The 22,565-nt window shown below is 40.1% G+C and overlaps 2 protein-coding genes across 4 annotated transcripts; both read left to right on the top strand.

The window, feature by feature from the left end:
* The first annotated feature begins 226 nt into the window (after positions 1 to 226).
* MTRF1L (mitochondrial translation release factor 1 like) lies at positions 227 to 14,323 on the top strand. 2 transcript variants are annotated; one of them, XM_068677132.1, is made up of 7 exons: positions 227 to 712; positions 2,829 to 2,908; positions 4,125 to 4,308; positions 9,190 to 9,353; positions 10,164 to 10,281; positions 12,125 to 12,261; positions 12,722 to 14,323. In XM_068677132.1, exons 1-7 carry the CDS (start codon positions 412 to 414, stop codon positions 12,923 to 12,925), a joined length of 1,188 nt encoding a protein of 395 aa, XP_068533233.1. In that variant the 5' UTR covers positions 227 to 411; the 3' UTR covers positions 12,926 to 14,323. The 2 variants fall into 2 exon arrangements, with proteins under 2 accessions (XP_068533233.1, XP_068533234.1); XM_068677133.1 differs by having other exon boundaries at positions 574 to 712; positions 2,768 to 2,908.
* FBXO5 (F-box protein 5) lies at positions 13,056 to 22,520 on the top strand. Of its 2 annotated transcripts, none has more exons than XM_068677130.1 (5): positions 13,056 to 13,193; positions 17,515 to 18,248; positions 18,566 to 18,656; positions 19,909 to 20,070; positions 21,425 to 22,520. In XM_068677130.1, exons 1-5 carry the CDS (start codon positions 13,170 to 13,172, stop codon positions 21,674 to 21,676), a joined length of 1,263 nt encoding a protein of 420 aa, XP_068533231.1. In that variant the 5' UTR covers positions 13,056 to 13,169; the 3' UTR covers positions 21,677 to 22,520. The 2 variants fall into 2 exon arrangements, with proteins under 2 accessions (XP_068533231.1, XP_068533232.1); XM_068677131.1 differs by lacking the exon at positions 13,056 to 13,193 and adding an exon at positions 15,733 to 15,887 and having other exon boundaries at positions 21,425 to 22,519.
* The last annotated feature ends 45 nt before the right edge of the window (positions 22,521 to 22,565 follow it).

Raw genomic sequence — 22,565 nt, 5'->3', positions numbered from 1 at the left:
ACCCCCTTGGGCTCTCTTCCCAGAAGCCCTTTATAACGTCGCGGTACAGTGCGGGACATTCGGCGAGTTTTTATTTTTATTTTTTATTTAATTTTGTTTTGCTCAGAACGACACCAAACCGCCCCGCCCCGCCCCGCCCCAGCCCCTCCGCCCTCAGGAGCTCGTGGCCCCGCCCCCGCGGCTCGCCGACCAATCAGAGCGCGCCCTCCCCTCCCCGGGACTCGGCCCCGCGAGCCGAAGGGAGCCGAAGGGAGCCGAAGCCCTTCGGCCGTTTCCGCCAGCGGAGCGCCGACGGTTGGGCTCGGGGCCGAGTCTCTTCGGCAGCTTCCGGAAGCCCGGAAGGGAGGCGGCCGAGCGCCTTCGGCTGTCTCCGGCAGGGCCGTGGCCACCGTCCGGCGGCTGGGGGCCGGCATGCGGCTGCTGTCGCGAGCCCTCCGCGCGGCGCACGGCTGCCGGGCGGCGGCGCTGTCCGCCCGCAGCTACCGCGCAGCGCCCGCCGGGGGCAGCGCGGCGGCGGGGCCGTGCCAGCCGCAGCCGCGGCGCAGCCTGAGCGGCCGGCCCTGCTTGGACGGCCTGTTCGCCACCGGCGCCTTGAGCCGCCTCCTGGAGGCGCGGGCGAGCGGCGAGGCGGGGCCGGCGCTGGCGGCGCGGATCCAGCGGCTGCGCGACAAGGAGCAGGAGCTGCGCGACACGCGGCAGCTGGCGGGGCAAGGTGAGCCCGGGCGGGGGGACCGCAGCCCAGCGGCACGGCCCGGCACGGCCCCGGCCCGCCCCAGAGGCCGCCGCAGAGGGGGGGGGCGGTGGGAGGGGGCGGGCCGTTGGGCCTCCTGCGCGAGCGGGGGGTGATTTGCATAGCCCGAGGGGTGATTTGCATAGCCCGGCGCGATTGGCTGGCATCTCTGCGCGTGCACGCGGGAGGGCACGTGCCGGCGCGGGGGCGCGCCCCGGGGTGCGGGCTGGGTCCCGCGCTGTTTGCAGGTGGCAGCAGCGCGGCTCCCCTGGGAGCGAGAACTTTACAACGCTGTTGGAAAACAAATCGTGTTTCTTATTTTCTTCCATCCCACAGTTCAAATAGTAAACGCGTCCTTTGAACAAACTCACGCTTGACCTGAACCCGTTAGTTTCCATTCCCATGAAATCAAGTGAAGGATTTTTATCCCCTTTCAGAACCTGCTGAAGGTGATGGTGTCTCTAAAACCTGATGGAGAACTTCATCAAAGTGAAGCAATCATAAAATTTTAGGCAGTAACTATGAGCATTTCTTCAGCTCATCCTTAAAAATATTTTTACATTTTACTCTTAAATGATTTTAAAGCTTATATTGCTTTTACATCTTAAAAAATGCAACTGGTATTAAATAGATTATTTCTTAACACTTAAATAATAAATTTGTCTAACAGTACTAGACATAGAATTCTTTAATTCTTGTCCTCCTTTCTGTTAGCTTTAATGTCTAGCCCTTGATCAGTCAGTAAAAAAGTAGTTGCAGGTGATCAAGTTTGCGTGTTTAAAGTGTTACAGTTAGCTAGTCAACCATACATGCTTCACACCAGGTGTAGGTAAAGCATTCTTGTTATATAAACAACTTACACAGTGTAAGTTGTTTTTTTGAAGTTTCCTTTTTGCAGAGGTGATTTGGGGAAAAAAAAACAACAGATATTAAACTTGATCTGTAAATTCAAAAAAAAATGATTTTAAATTTGTGTTAGTGACTAAATGCAATTACAGTCATAAAAAGGTATGGTTTTACAGTGAGAGTGTACCTCTAGTCCTGGCTGAATTCATATAAAAGCTCAATGTGCACAAAGAAGAAATGGTTATTGTCTTTCCTTTTCTTCTGCTGCGGTTATGTGTCCCCGTGTCCCTCCACTCACTCTTTCAGTAAGAGTGCCATTTTCTTATTTTCGGAGAGGTTTTTTTGTTTGTTTGTTTTTTTCTGTGCACATGAGGTGAGTCAGTGCAAATCAGAGGTAGCTTAAACTGAATTTTTATTTTTCCATGTGAAGATTGATCCTGACCAGGAAAAAAAAAAAGAGAGAGAAAAAAGAGAATTTATTGAAACTTTGGTATAGAAAAACAAGTCTAATTCTAAACTGTAGTGGTGATCAGTCAAGTGACATCTTAATATTTCAAGTTCCTCTTGTTATGCAAGGGTTCTTTCATACCTTTTTTCTTCTTAGTGATAAGTTAGAAGCTTTGAAGCTGCTCTGGAATAAATAGATGGAGATGGAATGCTTAAAGTTACTGCTACTGACTTGAGATTTTTACAAATGGCAATAGGGTAATGGTCCTTTTAATGAAGAGTGTTAATTGTGGGACTTTTATGCCTTCTAAATCCTTGATGTTCCTATCGCAGGGAAATACAGAAAGCAGTTCCTTAGAATCTCAGAGCAGCAGAGATGGGAAGACCCTTCTGGAGATCATCCAGTCCAACCCAGAGCAGGGTCATGCAGTGTGTGCTGCTCAGGGTTGTATCTGGCCAGGACTTGGGTATCTCCAAGGGACTCCAGAACTTTTGTGGGCAACCTGTTCCAGTGTTTGACCAACTCCACCATATACATTTTTTTTCTTGTGTCAAAGTGGAACTACCTGTACGTCAGATGTTCCTGCATCTCCCACTTGAACAATACCAGAAAACTGGTACATACTGTTTATCTCCATTACAGATCATAATATTAATCTCATTTTCTGATAGGTTTATTGTGTTTTGTTTTTTTGTTTGTTTGTTTGTTTAGTAGAGTAAGTTCTTCATATGGTTATTTTTCAGAAGATTTTCTGAGAGTGGCACTGATTTAAGTCTGAGGATTAACCATGCTCAAATATTCCAGATGAAAGTGAAGATCTGCGGAAGCTTGCAGAAAGTGAAATCATTTCCTGTGAAGAAGAAATAGCTGAACTGAAACACCAGGTTAGATTCCCTTTAAAAGCCTCGATTTCTTTGCCATTCTTAAAATAAGCCAAATAGCCATAATTGAAAGAAGATGTAAGTGATGAACTCTTCTTTTACTTCCATCCCCACCCTCCTCCACTAACTATAATCCTTGACCAGTGTCTGTTATCTAAGAAAAATGCAAATGGCCAATAGACTTATATACCATCTGTAGATGGTGTATAGGTCTGTAAGTGCCTACTTTATATCTGAAATTCTTTGAATCAGTACATCTCAGTAAGTAGGTGCTGTGCTTTGTCTGGTCTGGGTGTGCCTTTGTGGGTGTTCAGCTTTTATCTTTTAAAAAAAATGAACTTATATGGTACCCCACACTAGTCTTTCTGTAAAAAATAGTTTAATACTATGTAACTGCTGTAGCCTGCTACCTTATATAGTTTCTACATAGTATCTATGGTATTTTGTATAAAATACGCATCTTTATGTAAACAAACCGTTACATACTCCTAATTTTACAGATGAAGTAGAAGCTGGTATTGTCACGTTTTTTATTCCTTTGACAGCAATACAACAGTCATCTTATAATATATATATACTAAAGGAAGTAAAAGAAGGCTGAAGTAGAAAGAAGTGTTACCTGATGCTAGTAAATAAGGATGATTGAAAAGCATTCATAAATCATCCAGAATTTTGATCCAGACTGCAAAATCACTGTTTTTTATTATGGGTTAATAAAGCCATCTTTCCTTTAAATACATAAAAATAATGCAGCAGAATTACTATTGAAGGAATGTACTCCAGAACATCCATACCTTCTTAGTTCTGAACTGGATGTTTGGTTAAAAGAGAATTTGGTGGGAAGGGAAATGCTTAATTTCCTTGCAAGAATCATTGTGTATCCACAATGTCCAAATGGTGCGGTGCTTTTAATTTATGAAAGCTTCTGACTTACAGAAAGTTCTTTGAAGCTTTGTGGGTCTCAAAAGAAATCTTTTGTTACTACAAAGAGACACAGGGATCCTTTCTGCAGTGCAGCATCCTCCCCGCCCTCTTCCTCACTGTATTAGTGCAAGGGTTGTCAGAAAGCACTGAGAGGCCAGCCCTCTGGAGAATCCGTGAGTTAATACAGGAGAATGCAGAGTAGATCAATTACAGACATGCATGGCATTTTATATAATCTCAATTCTGTACTGAACTGCCAGAGGGAAATCTTAGATGGGTGTTTTTGCATTCACAGATAGCATTGCTTTTGATTCCTTCAGAAGAAACAGACAACAGTGATCTTGTCATGGAAGTAACCGCTGGAGTTGGAGGACAGGAAGCCATGCTGTTCACGTCAGAGATATTCGATATGTATCAACGATACGCTGCCTATAAAAAGTGGAAATTTGAAATATTAGAATACTTTCCCAGTGAAATAGGTCAGTAACAATAAAAAAAGTGTGTAACTTTTTAACTTAAGCTGAAATGTTTATTCCTAGGCCATTGGAATTTCATAAGTGCAGGAAACTAATTTGTGTAACTTATTTTTAGAAGCAGAGGTAGGATGTCATGGTACTATTTTCCTTAGCTTCTGTATTTGAGAGTGAAATTACATTTGAGAAGTACTGATAAAATATGGAGGAAAAAAACTGTCATTCAGTAGTTTCAAAAACATAAATAAAACTAAGTGTTTGGAGGAAGGAAATGCAGAAAGTCGAGTAGATGTGTTTTAGCTTTATATTAATTTTACAAATACAGGTTACATATTTCTTGTGTTTATAGATCAGTTTAGAGGCAGGCTGAAAGTCTGTTTATTATTTCTTGGCAGAGAAGCAAACGGTATAATTAAAACTAGTCTTGGTGTTTAATCCAAAACATCTTGATTTTTATGAAATGTCAACTGAGGGTTTATATAAGGAAATTGGATGTTTGGATAAAGCTTGTGTGCTTGTATAACAGCTAATGGATCTGCAAAGTGGAGGAACTGTTGAGACAGCAGACAGCTAAGACATCTAATTATTTACGAAAGCCTTTGAGTAAAATTTCACAAGTAGTCAAGTTTAGCAGCTTAATGATGCTTGTGAAAAGAATTTTTTCTCTGTTCTCTCACTTACTGTCTTTGTGCCTGTCTAAGCAATCCTACTCCATTAAGTCCTACCTTAAAAAGTCCTCTTCTGATATTCTTTCCCTTAAACTGGCAAAGACTGTGCTTTCTCAGACTGGAATTGTCTTTTGCCTAGTTTGAGTTGAGTCAAATTCTCAGCTAGCATAAAATAAGGAACAATGTGTTTGAATGAAAGGAGATGGAGAACTGGTTCTTTTGATGATGATGAGCTGTTAAGCTGGTCATCTCAGGTAGCAGTGTGTTACAGAGATGGGATTGATAGGTTTACATAACAAACAGAAGCAGTTATATTTATTTATTCATTATAGTTTAATCCAGCTGGTGTATAAGGCTGTTTTACAGAAATCAGGTTTCTGCCTCTGTGCTGCTACTAACTTTTCTGCACTGATGCTTTGATCTGTGCAGAAAGTCTCATTACCAAGTTAATTCAATGGACAACCCAATTCATTTTCAGGTTATCCAACACAGGAGAAGAGGAAAAATGCTTATGGGGAGAATGGAAGCAGAAATGTGTGGCTGCCAGTGGTGGTAGTTAGAAAATCAAGACCTTTCCATCCAGCAGCAAAAGATTCAGTCAGCTCAAGCTAACTGTGAAACAGCAGTCTGAAACATGGAGATGTGCTCAAGTGATGGCAGGGATTAAGGTTTTTTTGACTGACAAATTGCTAGCCACAGTTCTCAGAAGGCCAGATCTGCTGACTCTGTGTTAACAGATCTGCAAGCTTGCTGTCATACATGCTGTGGTGAGTAAAGCTAGCACATTCTGGTAACCTACATCGTGCTGTGGGTACTTGTGCAGTTTACAAGTTGTAGCTCAGAATGGCTGTGAAACTTTAACTGTGTTTGTACTTTCATCAGCATCCTTTTCTTTTTCATAATGATGGACAGTTAATGCATAGTTTTAGTTATACTTTTGTTCTTAACAGTTCTAATGAATAGGTGTCAATAAAAAGTAATGGGTAAAATGAAAAGTAATTCTTTAAAAATTGGGTTTAATTGGAAAAAACATGAAGAATACAGTCTGCTTGTGAACTTCAGTCAACATTTAGTTGCAGAAGTACTTTTAGCAAACTTTGAGGAATGCATAGCATCTTCCAACTCTTCTGTTCACAGAGTACAAGATACTACATAAGTAGTATTTTCAAGTACTTTGAATCTTTTCTGTTCTCGTAGAAATTTACAAAAAATAAATATCCATGATTCTCCTAATTGAACTTCTCATGTCAGTGAACAACTTTGCTCTTCTAATGAGGGACTTTCTGTGCCTAAAGACTTTTGTTGCTGAAGTATAGTTCTTGATTCACTGTTAATGTAGTGAATAGATTACTAAAATTGGACTGTGTGGAGGAATATAGTCAAATATCATAAATTGGGAACGTGAAGGTCTAGACACAGGCTTCATTTTGTTGTCTGTAATACTTCCAAAGAGGAAGACCCATATTTTCACCTGTCAGATAACACTGATATAATTTGTTACGGGATTTCACTTGCATTTCTGAGTTCTTAAAATCATTAACAATTCAATTTTAAAAAGTGTTATTTTGGTAAATATGTTCAAATGGGAACTTCTGTTCTAGAGTTCTTAAATCACTTACTTGAAGTTCAAGCACATGAACTCAGTTTTTCTGTTTCAGAATCTCCTAGAGTGGCTACTGCTAATTCAGTTAATATACAACCTTGAATTTCATGGGACTTGAATTCAGTATTGTCTGTTATCTAGACATGTTATTATTAATACATTTTCTTATGGTCAAGAGGCCATTTGCACAGTTCAAGTGATGGGAGGGGCAAGAACTGAAAGCACAGATCTTAGACATTGAACCCACACCATCAGAGACGTTCTTTTTAATGCCTTATACAGGAAATCAGTCATACATAAATCTAACAAATATCTAGCCATTTTTCCTTTTTGAAGCTGCTAGTCTTTAATGGAGATATATGTGTTTTGTCTTGCCTGTGTGATGAGATGAATATTTAGGAAGGTGGGATGTAAATTTACAGGAAAAATAAAGGCAGCCCTATCCTTTGTTTGCCTCTTGCAGTGAATTTTCAGATCTTACTCATTTGTATGAACACACATCTTTCAAAGCTTGAGAGGCTGGGAATAAGTAGTAAGTAGCATTGTAGATGGCGTTGCCACTACTTTCCCATACAAGTCCTCAGTTTCACTTTGTCCATACTGTGTTGAGTAAGAACTGAGCTAAGGGTATTTGCTGGTATACCAGTGGGTTGCATCTCATCCATGCTTAATTCTTAAAGACTGCATGAGCAAAAGCAAGGTCCTATGTTAAAACATCAAGTTTCCTTTTCAAGTTCTCCTTTTCAAAGAGTTCCAGGATTTGTCTGAAGTTTGAATGTGAGCGTGTGTAAATATGGTGAATGTTAAGCAAAGCTGCAATTAAGGATTTGTCTGAATCCACTCTTAACTGACATTATTGACCTACCCTCAAAGAATGACACTGCAAAATAACACCTTTGAGGTTTAACGTATACATTAAAGGACAAACCCACATGTCATTGTTTATCTGTTGCTGCTTGCTAGTAGCATGTGGAAACAGATATCAGGCTTTGTCTCAGTCTGGGTATAAGGTGACATACAAAAAATTGAGGGAGTGCAAACATGCACCTTCCTGTGCATCTCACCTTTTCAGAACAGCAGGGGACACTTCTAACTAAAAAAAGAGGCAAACGTAGAGCTAGTAAGAGCTAGCTGTGTTTGACAGGCCTGTGCAGTATCTGCCATATTGAAGATTTTGGGGTAAATGGTTTGCTGAATTTTCATTGGGTTTGACTGTGTTTCACATTAAACCTGAGTTTACTATGTGTTGGTAATAGTCAATTATCAACAGTAAGGCAGTATGACCTAAATAAATGCCTGTCTTTCAAACCAGTTTCTTAGTCTTGTGTAAAGCCCAACGTTGTCACAGGTACATGATCATCTCCACAAACATAAACTCTCCTGAATAAGTCACATATGCAGCTGCAGCTCAAATAGACAGATTGACAAATAGATAGACAAATAGACATGATACCCATGATGGATGTACCAATCCCAGGACATGTGAGGGAGAAAAGAGAGAACATCAGCTTTTGCAATGAACTGCTTATTACATTATTAATGCTTGTCAGCAGTGCCATAGAACAACTCAAGTTATTTTTACTCCTGGTATGGCTTGGTTTCTTCCTCATGTACAGAAATTGTTTATTATATTTTTTTTTAGTACTTTTTTTATATATATCAGAGGAAGTATGTTTTTATGCTAGCTCTGCAGTCAACCTCTGTGAATTATTTAAGGCATTATTTTAAGATATATAAGATTTTTAGAGTAAAAAACAAAGCAGGTGTCACAGAAAAAAAAATATATTCATCTGTAGTGCCATCAGTTCTCTAATCCTTCAAACAGTTTTACTAGCAAAATTGAAGGGATTGCACGCTGTCAAAGAAGGAGATAGAATGCCATCAGCTAGTATTGCAACTAACTTTGTCTTGAAGCCATGATTATATTGGGTCTTACTTCCAAGTTCCAATTCTGATGGTTAGGTGCTAGCTTTTAGTACACTGCTATCCAGCAAAACATTTGACATGCGGGTAAGGGGGACAGGAGATAGAATTCTGCTCATTCTGAAAGATTAAAAGAGTAAAATGAAATGAAAGAGCAAGGATGGGATGTGGGTAGGATGCAAAAAAAAAAAAAGACGGGAGGAAGAAAGAGTAACATCAGTCAACACTAAGTTAAAGACTTTGAGTTTTGTTTTTTTTTTCCAGTAAATGGTGAGGTTCTCAAATACCAGTCAAAAGAGTTGGATGTAGTTTCTGAAGGTGTCTTTCAAAATTTGATCTTTGTATAAACTTAATGTTGGTGTGTGTTAGACTTCTGCTATGGTTGGAGGATTGCATATGTGCATGACTCAACCTTTTTATGTATATAAAAAATAAAATGGACTTTTTACAAAGAAGTTGGCAGTCCTTTACTTAACATTTTGTGCGAGTATGTTTGTCTGGTTTTAGAGTTTCCTTACATTTTGAGTTTAATTCTACCTAAGCATTTAAATGGTGAATTCATAATTTTAAGAAACAAACAACTTAATAAAATTTAAGAAATCAACAATGATGCGAAATAGAAAGCCTGAAACAGAAAAGCATAGAACGAACAGTTTTTCTTAGTTTTACAACTGTTTTTCTTTTTTATTTAAGGTGGCCTAAGACATGCAGTTGCCAGTATAGCAGGTATTGAGGCTTACAAGTACATGAAATTTGAAGGAGGAGTGCATCGCGTACAGCGCGTGCCAAAGACAGAAAAACAAGGGCGCATTCACACCAGCACAATGACTGTTGCAATATTACCCCAACCCAGTGAGGTAATGGTATTTTAGTATAACAGACATTACTATAAGCAATGCCATGTTGCTGATATCCACATCTTTTCTGTTGGTCTTACTATTCTCTCTTAATTACTGTTTGTTTGTTTGTTTGAATCTTAAAATTTTACATCATATTTTTTGTTTATTTTTGTCTAGGGAAATAAAGAATTTCTTTTTTTTCCTCAAAATCTTAATCTCAAAAAAACTCACTGGCAGTTTATATCACTAATTTACTGTAACGGTGCCTTGCATGTTCAATGGAAAATGTGACACAGTTAAAAAGGACTGAATTAGTTTAGACAGCTCAAAGAGATTTGTTTTAGCACTTCCTTTTCCACAATTTTATAGTATCCTCACTTTTCCCTTCCAAAATGTGTGGGTGACAATCTTTTTTTACTGTATTTGCTTGGCTAAAAAACAACAGGCTAAGAATTAAAACATTGTTTGGATCTTTATTTCATGTTGGCCTATCAAACTGTCAAAAAATGTTATTCCTTCCTGCACTCCCTAAGTTGTCTCATTCCTTCCTCATAGAGATCACCACCCCATTCCAGAACCAGAAAAATCGTTGTGTTCTGTTTTATCTGAAACCAATCTAGTCAAGTTCAGATATTGATTAACTTGTTTGGGAGAGGGTGCAGAGATTAATGTTAAATCTTAAACTATCTTTTCTGATTTCCCAGCATTTAGTAAATGAATCTGAGCTACCACTCATGAACTAGAAAAACAGTTTGATCTTGCCTGAATGTGACTTATAAAATAAAACAACTATGCATATTTGACTTTTTTTTTTTTCTCTTATGACAGATGAATCTGAAAATTAATCCGAAAGATCTGCGAATAGAAACAAAGAGAGCTAGTGGAGCTGGAGGGCAACATGTCAATACCACAGATAGTGCTGTACGGATAGTTCATATTCCAACAGGTGCTTCACTTTTTCCTTACCATAAGATCTACAGTGTAAAACTACTGTCATAATTTCCTTTTGAAATCTGAATTTCAAACAGATTTTTGAATTTTGAAACAAGTTTCAAACATGGCTAACAGTAGAGCAGAGTTTTTGTAAAGGCTTTATGTGTGCAAAAATATCACTAATATTGTGTAAAAAAAAAATAAAATAATAAAAAGTCTTGCACCCACCTGTTTGTAATAGGGAAAGCTTTAGTAGGTAACTACCCTTTTTGCCATTAAGCATGACACTCGTGAAGTATTCAAATCAATTTCCATGAAAAAAAGCTATATTTAAGCTTTTAACTAATGAAAAAGACAAAGGTTTAAATCTGATGATTTGCCTTTTCTTGACTATTCCATGAAAGAGAGATTGGCTCTTTTTCTTTATTAAAATGTTGGCTTAAATATCATCTATTGCATTAGGATGCCAGCTTTCATTTGTCTTCTGGCTCCTTTCCCATAGATTACAGACATAATTAGGAAGTCCACCCCCAGGGCTCACGTTAGGGAATGTAAGAGGATGGATAAGATACGCCCTCAACGACTACCTGATTTTAGCCATCATATCTTTTTTTATTGCCATTTCTAAGCTTTTTACTTCCTTTTAAGCAATCCACAACAGCTGCCTTGACTTTCATTGCTTTTTAACTTTTCCTCTTCTCTACCACAAACATTAGTCAAGTTTTACAGCCTCAGGGTAATCCTGAGCGTGCTTATCTTCACATATTCATATATTTGCCACCCATTTCTTCATATTTATTGAAGACGTAAATCCATTCTACACTTGTTGCATCACCTCAGTAAAGTAGAAAGTAAATAGTGGAGATGGTAGAATTCTGATTAAGATACGGTGACAAAAAGTTGCTTCAGATTACAAGAGTTTTGTATTGTCTCCATGTTTGGGGAAAAAAAAAAAAAAAAGACCTTAGTTTTTGCTGGTGGCGATTAGTTTTTGTTACAGAAATCTTAAGATATATTGCTGTTTTGTGATTATACAATAGAGATGGTTCATAGTTTTTTTTTTTTTTTTTGTATTTCACCTTGTCTCCTGAACTTTTCTTGTTCCATCTTTTGAATCTTTGTTCTTCTTGATCTCTCTTCCCTTACAAACGTTCTTCTCCTTCTTATGTGTCTCTCCTCCTAATTCTGTTTACAAGCCTTCATTTTGACCCCAAAAGTTGTTGTTAAACAACTCTTTCATATATCATATATAAGTAATCTTACTAAAGTTGCTTAAAATAAATCCAAATAAAAACTTAGCTTGTACTATCTTCTTATCTTCTTCCTATATTTCTTCCCTTTATGTTTTGTTTTTTTTTTTAGGCTCTTCGCTTCTTGTTTTAACTCAAATTGTATATATATTTTGATGAGGAAAACCACACTTTTAAAATTTTATTTTAAGAAAACAGTGCCCACTTTGGTCTATTCTGTATACTCACTACCTAGTGTATATTACTGCTATTTAAATCCTAAATTTTCTGGAACTGAGGCCAAAAACTACAGGTACTAAAGGAATCTTCTATAAGTCAGATCACATTGTGTGTCTTATTTCATTTCTACCTGTTGTACAACAAAATTTGTTGTACAACAAATCAAATTTCTTGTCTTCTGGCTCGAAGTTTGCACTCTCCCAAAATGTATCATAAGACACTAATGAGGCTGGGCTTTCACATTCCTACTCCAAAATAGGTGTTGGAAGATAAAATTTATATATATACATATTAATTTTTAAAATAATAAAAATATTAAGAAAAAGGGTTTTGGCATTTCTAGCTTGTGTTACAGTTAAGTGTTAAATCTCATGATATTTTTGGCAGGGGTTGCATCTGAATGTCAGCAAGAAAGATCTCAAATTAGAAACAAAGAAAAGGCTATGCAAATGCTTTGTGCTAAACTATACAACATTAAACTGGAAGAAGAAACCAAAAAGAGAAATAGTGTTCGAAAGATTCAAGTAAGTTTCACTTTATAAAGATAGAACTCTACATATGTGTATTTTTTGGGATGTTTTATGCTATGCTCAACCAAAAATAGTAAATGGAACTATAGAGGAACGGGAGCCCATTAAAGACTTACATGAGGGGAAAAAATTACCTTTTCGTTCAGCAATAAAGGTTGTATATTAGCCAGATTTAACGTTTCAGTGGTATGTAAATTCTAGAGACCTAATGAAACAAACTGGATTAGAGTGTGAAGAACTAGAACGGTATTAGAAAAAAATATAGTAAAATCCATCTTTTACATGTTTAAGTGTAATTAGTGTGACTACTGAACTCGTCTGTGTACTAAATATTTCTATTGCATATTTATGGAAAGAGGAGAAAGCATTTGCTTTAAATGCTTAATCAACATTTCATCCTTTTTCTAAGAAGGCTTTTAATCAGTTTTATAAACTGCTGCTTCTTGTTTCATAGATTGGGACTAAAGGAAGATCAGAGAAGATCAGAACATACAACTTTCCACAGGACCGGATTACTGACCACAGGATAAGCAGATCAGTGCATCATGTCGAGAGTTTCATGTTAGGGGAAGAAATGCTAGATGAAATGATACAAACTTTGAGGGAATACGCTGATTATGAATCTTTGATGGAAATTATTTCAGAAAATGAAAAATGAACCTTGCTCTTTGTCAAGCCATTTCAACAGATGTAGATGCTTGTCCGCCAAAGGAACTTTTTGGAGTATCATCCAGAAAATAGAACTACTTTTCAGATACTGAAAGACACCACAGCTTGTTTCCTCATGACTGATAAACAATTTTCTTACTTGCTGAGTAAAAGACTTTATCACTGCAGAAGTACACAAGTAAATTTGACTGGTCCAGAAGTAACTGCAGTTTTTAACCTTCTCCACTGAGAAGATGTTGATACACCACTCTCAAAAGGTACGCATTGAAAACAAGCTATTTCTAGTTCCAGGTTTTATTTAAACAGTAGTTGAACATTGATAGTGTCAAGTAGTTTACCTGAAATAACAAAAAATCCCGTTTTGTTTGAGTGACAGGAAGAAAGTGATAAATAAATGAAAATACTACTAATCTGAAGACTCATTAATGACTAAGTGACACGGGAGAGGAAATTCTTCAAAGTGTATCTCTTCACATGTTCATGGCCCTTTGGCCCTTATTAATCAGGCATGAAGAATTGTTTAAGAATATTGTTCCTTTTTCTACAAGAGCTCTGGAAGCAAAATGACAAGATATGTGGAATCTTTTTGAAAAGAATGGTTCCGTTCTTTAGTCAAAATTGAAAAGAAACATTACAAATTGGTTATCTTGAAGACTGGTATGACTTCAGTCTCCATTTCTGGAGTACAATTTCTCCTTCATTTTAATTGGCTCTCTATTTTACTGATTTTTCTGAAGTTTACATAACATGAGTGGCATCTTATTGTTTTGACCTATTCGGTTTAACAGCAGCTTAAAACACTTGTTCTGTGAAAGCAAAATAACACTTGCCTTTTTAATCTACTGATACATGTGCACATATTTATATCTGTGGGTAAATAAGACTACATTTTCCAATCCCAAATATCAATATACTAACATAAAACCTGCCTCCATGTCATGTTATCCCATCATGCATCATATGTATGCATGTGTTTATACACATGGAATGTATTTGAAATATAACTACCAGTAGATAAGAAATCAGAACCTAAGGAAAGAATGGAACCATGAATACAGATATTTATTTTGAGACTTCTAATTAAAATTACTATAAGAAATCAGAGTAGGAACAAAGCAAATGCAGCACTTTGCTGCAAAGAGCTTATTGAAACTCATTGTTTGAGGACGCTAGATAAAATTCAGTGAGGAATGCAAAAATAAAACCGGTTGTTACCAGTTTATCTTCTTTTATTACATAGAAGACTTCAGTTGGAACACAAGCACATAAAAATACATAAAGAGAGAATTACTTATTACCTTGGTCAGCTTTATTTTCTAGGACATACCGCGTGGTAACAATGATTAAATTCCAAATCTTCAAATTAAAGATGCATATGTTACATTAAGATGTTGGAGTGTCTGTATGCATGAGGTGAGGTACGTTTTTCCTTTGAGACTTTACCTTTGTCTAGATTTATTAGAAGGTTTATAACTCCCGCTGGTACCTAAGAAAGTAAAAATAAACATTGAGCTTCATGTGTAAAAAGGTATTGATTGGAGTAGAGTCCAGGACTGAGGTCTTTATTCCTACTAGATCTGTCCTGCAAACTGGAAACTACAGAGCAATTGTCACACTCTCTCTGACTTAAAGCCAGGTTATCTTATACGAAATGATAGAAGGAGTTTGAGATTTCTTCTCTCTAGCTTCCTAGTTTTGTAAGCAAATAAAAGGACATTAACCTGGTCTAACCACTGGCCTACTGCATAAAACCCAGGAGTGTTTGGGTCTTTGTCACCTCAAAACCTTCCATGATGTTCCAGCTGGTGGCCTTGCTGGCCAGATCCTACCAGGCTCACAGCCTCCCTGTTCTAGTCTGCCTCCTCAACAGCGATGAGCTGCCTTGTGAGTGGCCAGCCTTGGATCTGTGTGAGAAAACTCAGACATCTTGTGGTCCTGGGAGAAGGCTGGCAGAGGTGTCTGAAAATGGTCAAACTGACGGTGTTGTACGAGGTGGACTTCCATACCCTGTGTTGCACCTCCTTTACACCGTAAAGCCTGGAAGTCTCTTTTTTGGCCCTGTATTCATTTTAATGGAAGACTTGTTTGTAGTCTTGGTGCAAGTGCAGCGTTCCTGAGCTGTGAGATGATATTTTCAGTGGTAGGATCCTGTCCTTTACAACCTGTACCTCAGTCTGCTGCCAGCTACTGATGTTCATCATACTTTAGAGGAAACAGGCATTTCATTTCATTTCATTTCATTTCACCCACGTGCTAGCAGCAGCCTGTCAGCCAGGGGGAGGCAGGGAGATGCCAGCCCCGCCACCAGGCGCAATTCCCGGGGAGCCGAATTCACACTCGGTGCGGGCAGAGCTGAAGCGAAGGCTCCAAGCGCGTCCCTTCGCACATAAGCGTGGCTGCAGGAGGGCAGCCTCAGGGAGCCCGGTGCTCCCCGGGAGCGCAGAAACCTCTCGCTCTTTGTGACCACCGGGGAGGGAACGGTCCTGCGGGGCAGGGCGGGGGGCAGTGCGGGCAGGACCGGAGCCGCGAGGCGCTCTCCTGCCTCCCCCTCCTCATCCCGCTGCCGGGCGCTCTGTGAGGGGTGCGGGGCCGGTGGCGGTGGCGGTGGCCGCGCCGGTCCGTGCCGGGTGGCGGCGGGTGCCGGGCGGGAGCCGCGGCCGGGCGGGAGATGCCCTTGGCCCCGCCCTCGGCGCGCGCGCGCCACCGCCCCGCCACTCGGCTCGCTCCTCGCCTGCCAAGGAGGGAAAACGGGAGCGGGGCCGGCCCCGCCCGCCGCGGCCCGGATTGGCCCCCGCCTCCTGCCGGCTTTCTCCATTGGCCGCGTCGGCGGGGCCGCCGGCCCCCGATTGGCCGGCGCGGTTTTGGATACCAAATTCAAAGTTTTTAAAAGTACCCGGCGAGGGCGGCCGCTCACTCACTGCCCGCGGGACGCGCTGGCTGCAGCCCTGCAGGTGAGCGCCCGCCGGGACGCGCCGCGAGGGGCATCCCCGCCGCCGCCGGGGGCTCGGGGCTGCTGCGGGGCTCCGAGGGGTTGCGCCGGGGCTGTGCGGGGCTGTGCGGGGCTCTGGTGGGGTTTCGGGGGTCCGGGGCTCCGGGCGCGCTGCGAGGGGAGGCGGGCGGGCATCGCGGATGGGCATCCCCCCACCCGGGCTGGATGGGGGCCGCCGGAGCCGAGCCGCATGCGGGGCGCTGCCGGCCCCGCGCCGGTCCGGGGAGCGCTGATCCCGCCGGCGGGCAGCGGGCGGGCGGGGAGGGGCCGCAGCGCACCGTGCTGCCTCGCTCCCGCCCGCGGGACCGTGCCGCCGGAGGGGGGCATCCAGCCCTGCCCGCCCCGCCGCCACCATTTTGGGGGGAAACCCGCCACCAACGGGACCCCCGACAGCCCTGAGGGGGCCGCCGCAGAGCCCGCCCGGAGGGGGGTCGGGGCTGGCCCGGGAGCCCCCGGGGCCGGGCTGAGGGGGGACCATCGGCCGCACCGCGCCGGGGAGGGGGCTCTGGGGGGCTCCGCTGCCCCCCGCCTCGCTCCGGGTGTACAAAGCCGCGGGCGCGCTCCGTCCTCTCTTTCCCCCCATCCTCCCCCAAACGTGGGCACGAAGAAGCGGGCATTTCCCTGGAATATCATGAAACATCCTCAGTCCTCCTCTACTTTGCTCCACGCCACTGGGAGTGCCAAAATCCCTTCCCAAAATACCTGCTCAGACTTTTTTCTTTTTTTCGGTGCGTTTTGCACAGTATATTGGCAATAATCCCCCCTCCTTGGGGCTAAGGCGGCAGCGATGGCTTCCCTCTCCCCTCCAGCCCTCGCCCATCCCCCGCGGTCGCGAATATAGATAGCACCATGCTCGGGGGGAGGGGAGCGGAGCAGGGCAAGAAGGGCTCCATTTCCTTATAGCAGCTACCAGTCCCCATGCCTTTCCCTTGCACCCGCTTAATCCTGCTTGTAAGCAAGACCCCGCTTCACCTTGACCATTGTCTAAGGCTCCTTGCGCTACCCTGTAACTCACCGGGGCCTGTGAGTGCACCCACGTTTTTCCTGTGCCACCTACCCTCCTCGCCTTTAAAAATGCCAGGTACCTGCCCTGCACCAGTAGCATTGCCTCTGGGCATGGATGCAAACCCTTTGGGTGGCTCCAGCCTAGCTCTGCCCCTTGCCTGGGCACTCTGCTGTCACTCACTGTGGCAGAGGCCTTTAGACCCTCTGCCACCAATGTCCCTCGCAGGGACTGCAAATGTCCTCATCATATCATTGCATCAAGGGCAGGAAGTGGAGGCATTGGTGTGTCTGAAACCAATCTGTACTGGTGGAATGGCGGCAGTGTAAATCATCCACTCACTTTTCTCATCCTAGCTATGTTCAGTGTCAAGGTCAAATTCTAAGAGAAGATCTCAGGTAGACTTAATGTGTGGCTGATCAAATCCTTAGTTCCACTGGTTTTATGTGTTTAGCCACTAGAGGTGCAGTTAGATAATAGATTAAAATCCCTACTTTCAGAAGGAAGGCATGATCACTTTGAAACAAAAACAGTTTGTGCTGCAGTTTGTAATATGTTGTAATAATTTCCTTACTGTCACTTGCAGGATACAAACAAAGCAATGAAGTCGAATATTAGCCAGTCTTTCAAAATGAAATGTGATTTTGGTTGTACATCTCTTCGCACTGGGTTTGTGCCATCAAAGTCTGCTGGAAAAACAAGACTGGAAGAGTCCTGCCCCTCGAATTATGAGGAAGGTTTGTGTAAAAGCTGTGCTGAAGAGCATCAGAAAATACTCCTTAGTGAATCATATCTTTCAACCCCCAGAAATCTAGATGTTGAAGATGAAGGAAGGCCTGTACATAACAAAGAAAACAAACAAATAAACCAAAGACTCGATGAAGGGATCTGTGAAGTGGAGGCACTGGAAAATAGTAAACTTAACGAGGACAGTGGTTATTCCTCTATGTTAAGTAATCAATTTAGTGATACAATAGAACATGAAGATAGTATACCCTTGGCTGGAAATCTCTGTGGCACACCAGAGCATTGTCTTTTGAAGAACCAAAACCAAGTACAGTTTTCAAAGAAGACTTTGTTGCCAGTAATCCATTATGAAGAAATGATTTGCTCAACTTTGAAAAAAAGTGGTAAAAGAAATCTCAAATCTTGGACTGCTGTAGACAGAATTTGTTTTAGGGGAAAGTTTGAATTTCACAACCTAATTGGAAAGAAAATGGGGTTAGATAGAATAGACATTCTTGATGAACTCTTTCAAAAGAACCTGAAGCATATATTAGCAAACATCTTAAGGCATCTCAGTGACATGGACTTAATAAAGTAAGTATTTTGACCTTCAGGTATTCCATGGTGAAAGCAAATTACCTAATAAGATGGCCTAATGCTTTAGATGTGACTTTTGACATTTTCTTAGGGGTTAGTATTATGTGTTAATATACTAAAACAAGAACTGGTGATGTAATCCATAATATTTGTGGGCAATATGTCTTTTCCCTAGAAAGTAAAGGCAGTAATTGTGAACATTTCCCATTTCTGTATGAAAAAAAAAAATGCATAAATAGCTATTTCCACTTCTAAATAACAAGATTTCCATCTTTCTTAAAGAGGTAACTGACGTGTTTGTATTGTCATTACAGTTTTGCCAAAGTCAGCACAATGTGGAAGAAGATTCTGCAAGAAGATAAATGGGCTTTCCAAATGTACAGTAAAGCTGTGAAAAACCTTTCTGTAAGTTTCTGCACTTGTAGGATATTTTAAGCCATATCTCTTCCCAGCCTCACAGAAGAGATTCTTAGGTTGGGAAGAGTTAGTCACTGAGTGCATGAGTTTGTCCTGTTAGGATGCCTTATCTCAAGCGTTGCTAGTCAATTCATGGTAGTTCCATAAACTGACTTTGGAGCCCAAGGAAGATTAGAGCTGAGAAGATTATCATACAAGATACAGATGTTCTTAAGAGCTCCCACATGTCCTGTTTAAAGAGAAAGAAAGCACGGTGTCAGTTCCAGTGCTGCCCACTAAGCAAGACCTAGATCCTCTCAGCAGAGGCTTGTTTAATTCAGCATCCCCACTCATCCAGAAGGGAGAGATACTCAAAGATACTAAGTGGTTGACTGTGAGACTCAGATTTTTTGCATATACTTTCTATCAACAGTCTCTGAAGTCCAACATGTTAGCTACAGACATTCAAAAAGCTTTTTGCACTATAAGCTACTCCTATTGCTTATTCGCTATATGAAATAATAAACACAAGATCCAGCCACACTGGTGTTTTCACCTTATCAAGGAAGGACTCTCTCAGAACATTAGGAGTACTTTTGTTCTTTGAGAGAAGGGAAGACAATGAAGCAAGGCTTGGCATCTGTCACAGAATGAGGTAGTTAATTAGTCTGAGTTTTCATTAGTACTTCATGATACTAAGTTGTTGTAATGAAAACATTGGATGCCACCAATATAAAAACTTATGCCATAAAGTTTGATTTTCACCTAGCATTGTATCACTTTCAGAGGTTGGACTCGATGATCTTGAGGTCTCTTCCAACCTAGAAATTCTGTGATTCACTTTTTTTAACCTGAATTGCAAACAGAAAATCAGTTGAGGGGAGGGTGGAGTTTACTTCCTAGAAATAAAATGTACAAGCATTCCTATTCTCTCTAAAGATTTAGACATAGCTGCTTTGTGCTTTAAAACATTGCAGTGTGGACATTCTGCTTAAATAACAATGTGTCATTATGAAGTAATATAAAATGGTTGCAAATGGTGGTCAGAAATAGGGGTCAACTCTATTTGTTTCTAACGGTAATAACTAAGAAAGCTAATGTAAAATTGTTAGCATACTACCTGCTATGACACTTTATTATTGGAAACCTAGCCAGAGGAGAGATCAGATTTTGTTCTGCTAAACAAAATTCACTTTGTATCCTCTAAACTGTTGCCAGATAAGTCTCTTCTCAAATTTTATTCTTGTTTTCTCTTTGTTAGGATGGTACTAAGACATCAGAACATGCTGCAACAAGGGACTACGTTCTCTACCGGGCGGCTTTAGCTTCAGTTCAGAGAGCAACTCTGCCAAACAGCCTAAGTAAAAAAGGCAGCAGATCCAAAGCATCTAAGAATCACAGTAGGCTCATGGAGTTTTCAGAGGTAACTGGTGGATTTCATTCATCTTTAATTTCTCACATGTTGTCTGGCACACCATCAGCTTGTAAAGTGTATTTCTAAAAGTAGTATCTCCAATTTGAAGTGCTTGTAACTCTTAAGTATAGCTTCCAGCTTTTGCTTATTGAGTCTATTTTAACACAATGGTAGAAACAAAGTGGAGAACACATACTGTGAAGTTGTGCATCTTTTTTCTCTCGGTGTCTAGGTACCATCACAATAGCTTAGTACTTTATTTTGCTTAAATTTTGGCTTTGATCAGACATGAAAACTTTAAGTCATTTTCTTTTACTTCCCATGGACTTATGATGAATCACGTGTTTTCCAGTTATACAGTCCCACAAAAACTGATAATTTGCTTCAACAGCAATTGGCAATTTAAAAAAAAAATAAATAAGAAACTAGTTCTTATTTAAAAAAAAAAAAAAGAAACAAATTAATAATTCTCTTGTTCATTCTGTGCTTCTTTTTGAAAGAATTATCTGACACTGATCTGACACGTGGATTCTAGTAGCAATTACCTTTTTAATTACACATTTGCAGCATGTCCCATGTTTGGAGTTTTGATTAAGATACTTACTTGGTCAACAACTGCTAAGAGATTTCCATTCACCTTTTATTTTTTTATAAAACAGACAAGATATAATGGTATTGAAAAATATGACCAAAGTGCTCTAATACTAACATACAGCACTTAGTAACATTAGAAATCTGAAAGTGCAACTGTACACTAAAACAATCTAAATTTATTTTGCCTTGGTATAAGTACACACTTGGTATAAGTACACGCTTATTATAAAAGCATTTTGTTTTTAATAGTTGAGTGACATAATCTCTAATGTTGAGCTATTTTGAACGGTGGATCTATTTTTGTGTCAAAAACAAATTCTTTGGGTAAATGTAGGAATTGTTTCCATTTGGTGTCTCAAGCTGAGTACCCCACAGCTGAGATATCTGGACTCAATTGTTATCTTTGCAAATGTTAATTCAGTCGAATTCAGATTGTTTTATTTTTTAAAGTTGACTAAATCACCATCCTTAGATGAGATTTGAAGGATTCAGAAGTTTGATTGGCTATTTTTCTTATTGGTTTGCATTTAGTCTGACTGTCCTTTAAGAATTATAAATTACTTATCTCCAAACCAGTCCAAAGTAACTGAAAACTGTAACTTCTGTTCAATCTCCATCAGAACTTGATGCAACCATAACTAAGCTAAATTTGTAGTTTCCAGAGTGAGAGAAGTTACAATTTGTTTTGTGACACGTGGTTAATATCGGAGGGTGTTTGCAACGTGTTTACCTTCCACTTATGACTTTTTGTGTATTTTTTTTTCAATAGGCTGCCAAGACTTTGAAAAACACTGAAAGCCTTAAAGTCTGCCATCGCTGTGGCTCACCTGCAAAGTATGACTCCTACCTGCAAAGAGCAACGTGCAATTATGAAGGCTGTGGCTTTGACTTCTGCACAAGATGCATGTGTTGCTACCACAGCTCCAGTGACTGTGTGAGCGGCAAGCCAATAAAGTCAAACTCTAAGATGGGGCCACTTCCCGGGACTAAGAAAAGCAAACAGAATCTGCGGCGATTATGATCAATCCTGATACACTTTGTCAGATGTGCCATAAAAGATTTCTAGGACGTAACTTCAGCAAAGAAAACAAAGCCTAAAGATGCTAAATGGCATTCTGACATTATCCTATATTAAAAAAAAAAAAAGTTAATGTTACAGTTCCATTTAGTCATTCCTAGGAATAGTCACAAATAACCATTTTAAAATGTCTTACTGATTTCCAAGTTAAAAAAAAATACAGGGCATGGATTCTAGAAACATTTTAAATACTATTTTGACAATTTTTGTCTACCATGTTCCAGTGTCCAAAAACTTCACCACAAAAATATTGAACAAAAAGCTTTTGGCAAGTAATCTTGGCAATTCTTGGATGCCAACAGGAAAAAAAGCTAAGATGTGTTTTATTTAAATGTTTACTTTTGTTGTTCAAAAGTCTTTTAAAAGCATTGATAATGAAAATGTCAAGAGAGGTCCCTTTTAAACGTTAAGAGGGTCCCTTTTAAAATAAAATTGTGTGGGACTCTAGATTTTATTGTTCAAGATTTTGCCTTAATTTTAAAATGTGAATGTTTGTAATACCATTTTCTCTGATGGTTTATTTGAAACTTAAATATTGTTTTTCTTCCTTCATTCTTCATTCAGGAACTACATTTTTTCCTAGAACTGTGATGATACTCTTTCTAGCTTTTTTTTTTCTTTAAAAAAAGAAAGTACTGTATCTTGGCAATACTGCTAAAAAAAACTGCCAATATTTTCCAAATTATATATACATTTTTAATATTTGTGTATATTTGTAAATACTTTAAATATTTTTTTGTTTGTCTTGTAAATGTGAAAATAAATTGCTGTTTTCAACAATCTGGTTAGTAACTCTGAACTTCCTATTTGTTGTCTTAACAGATAACTTTAT

This window comes from Anas acuta, chromosome 3 (assembly GCF_963932015.1).
Source record: "Anas acuta chromosome 3, bAnaAcu1.1, whole genome shotgun sequence".
In the NCBI taxonomy this organism is placed as follows: Eukaryota; Metazoa; Chordata; class Aves; order Anseriformes; family Anatidae; genus Anas; species Anas acuta.
This window is presented reverse-complemented; position numbering and strand designations above follow the sequence as displayed.

Coding starts and splice junctions, on each gene's coding strand:
- MTRF1L (XM_068677132.1), top strand. CDS start 412: ATGCGGCTGCTGTCGCGAGCCCTCCGCGCGGCGCACGGCTGCCGGGCG. Junction 713..2,828: donor GCGGCAGCTGGCGGGGCAAG/GTGAGCCCGGGC, acceptor CAAATATTCCAG/ATGAAAGTGAAGATCTGCGG. Junction 12,262..12,721: donor ATAGTGTTCGAAAGATTCAA/GTAAGTTTCACT, acceptor CTTGTTTCATAG/ATTGGGACTAAAGGAAGATC.
- FBXO5 (XM_068677130.1), top strand. CDS start 13,170: ATGTTGATACACCACTCTCAAAAG. Junction 18,249..18,565: donor AGTGACATGGACTTAATAAA/GTAAGTATTTTG, acceptor TTGTCATTACAG/TTTTGCCAAAGTCAGCACAA. Junction 18,657..19,908: donor AAGCTGTGAAAAACCTTTCT/GTAAGTTTCTGC, acceptor TCTCTTTGTTAG/GATGGTACTAAGACATCAGA.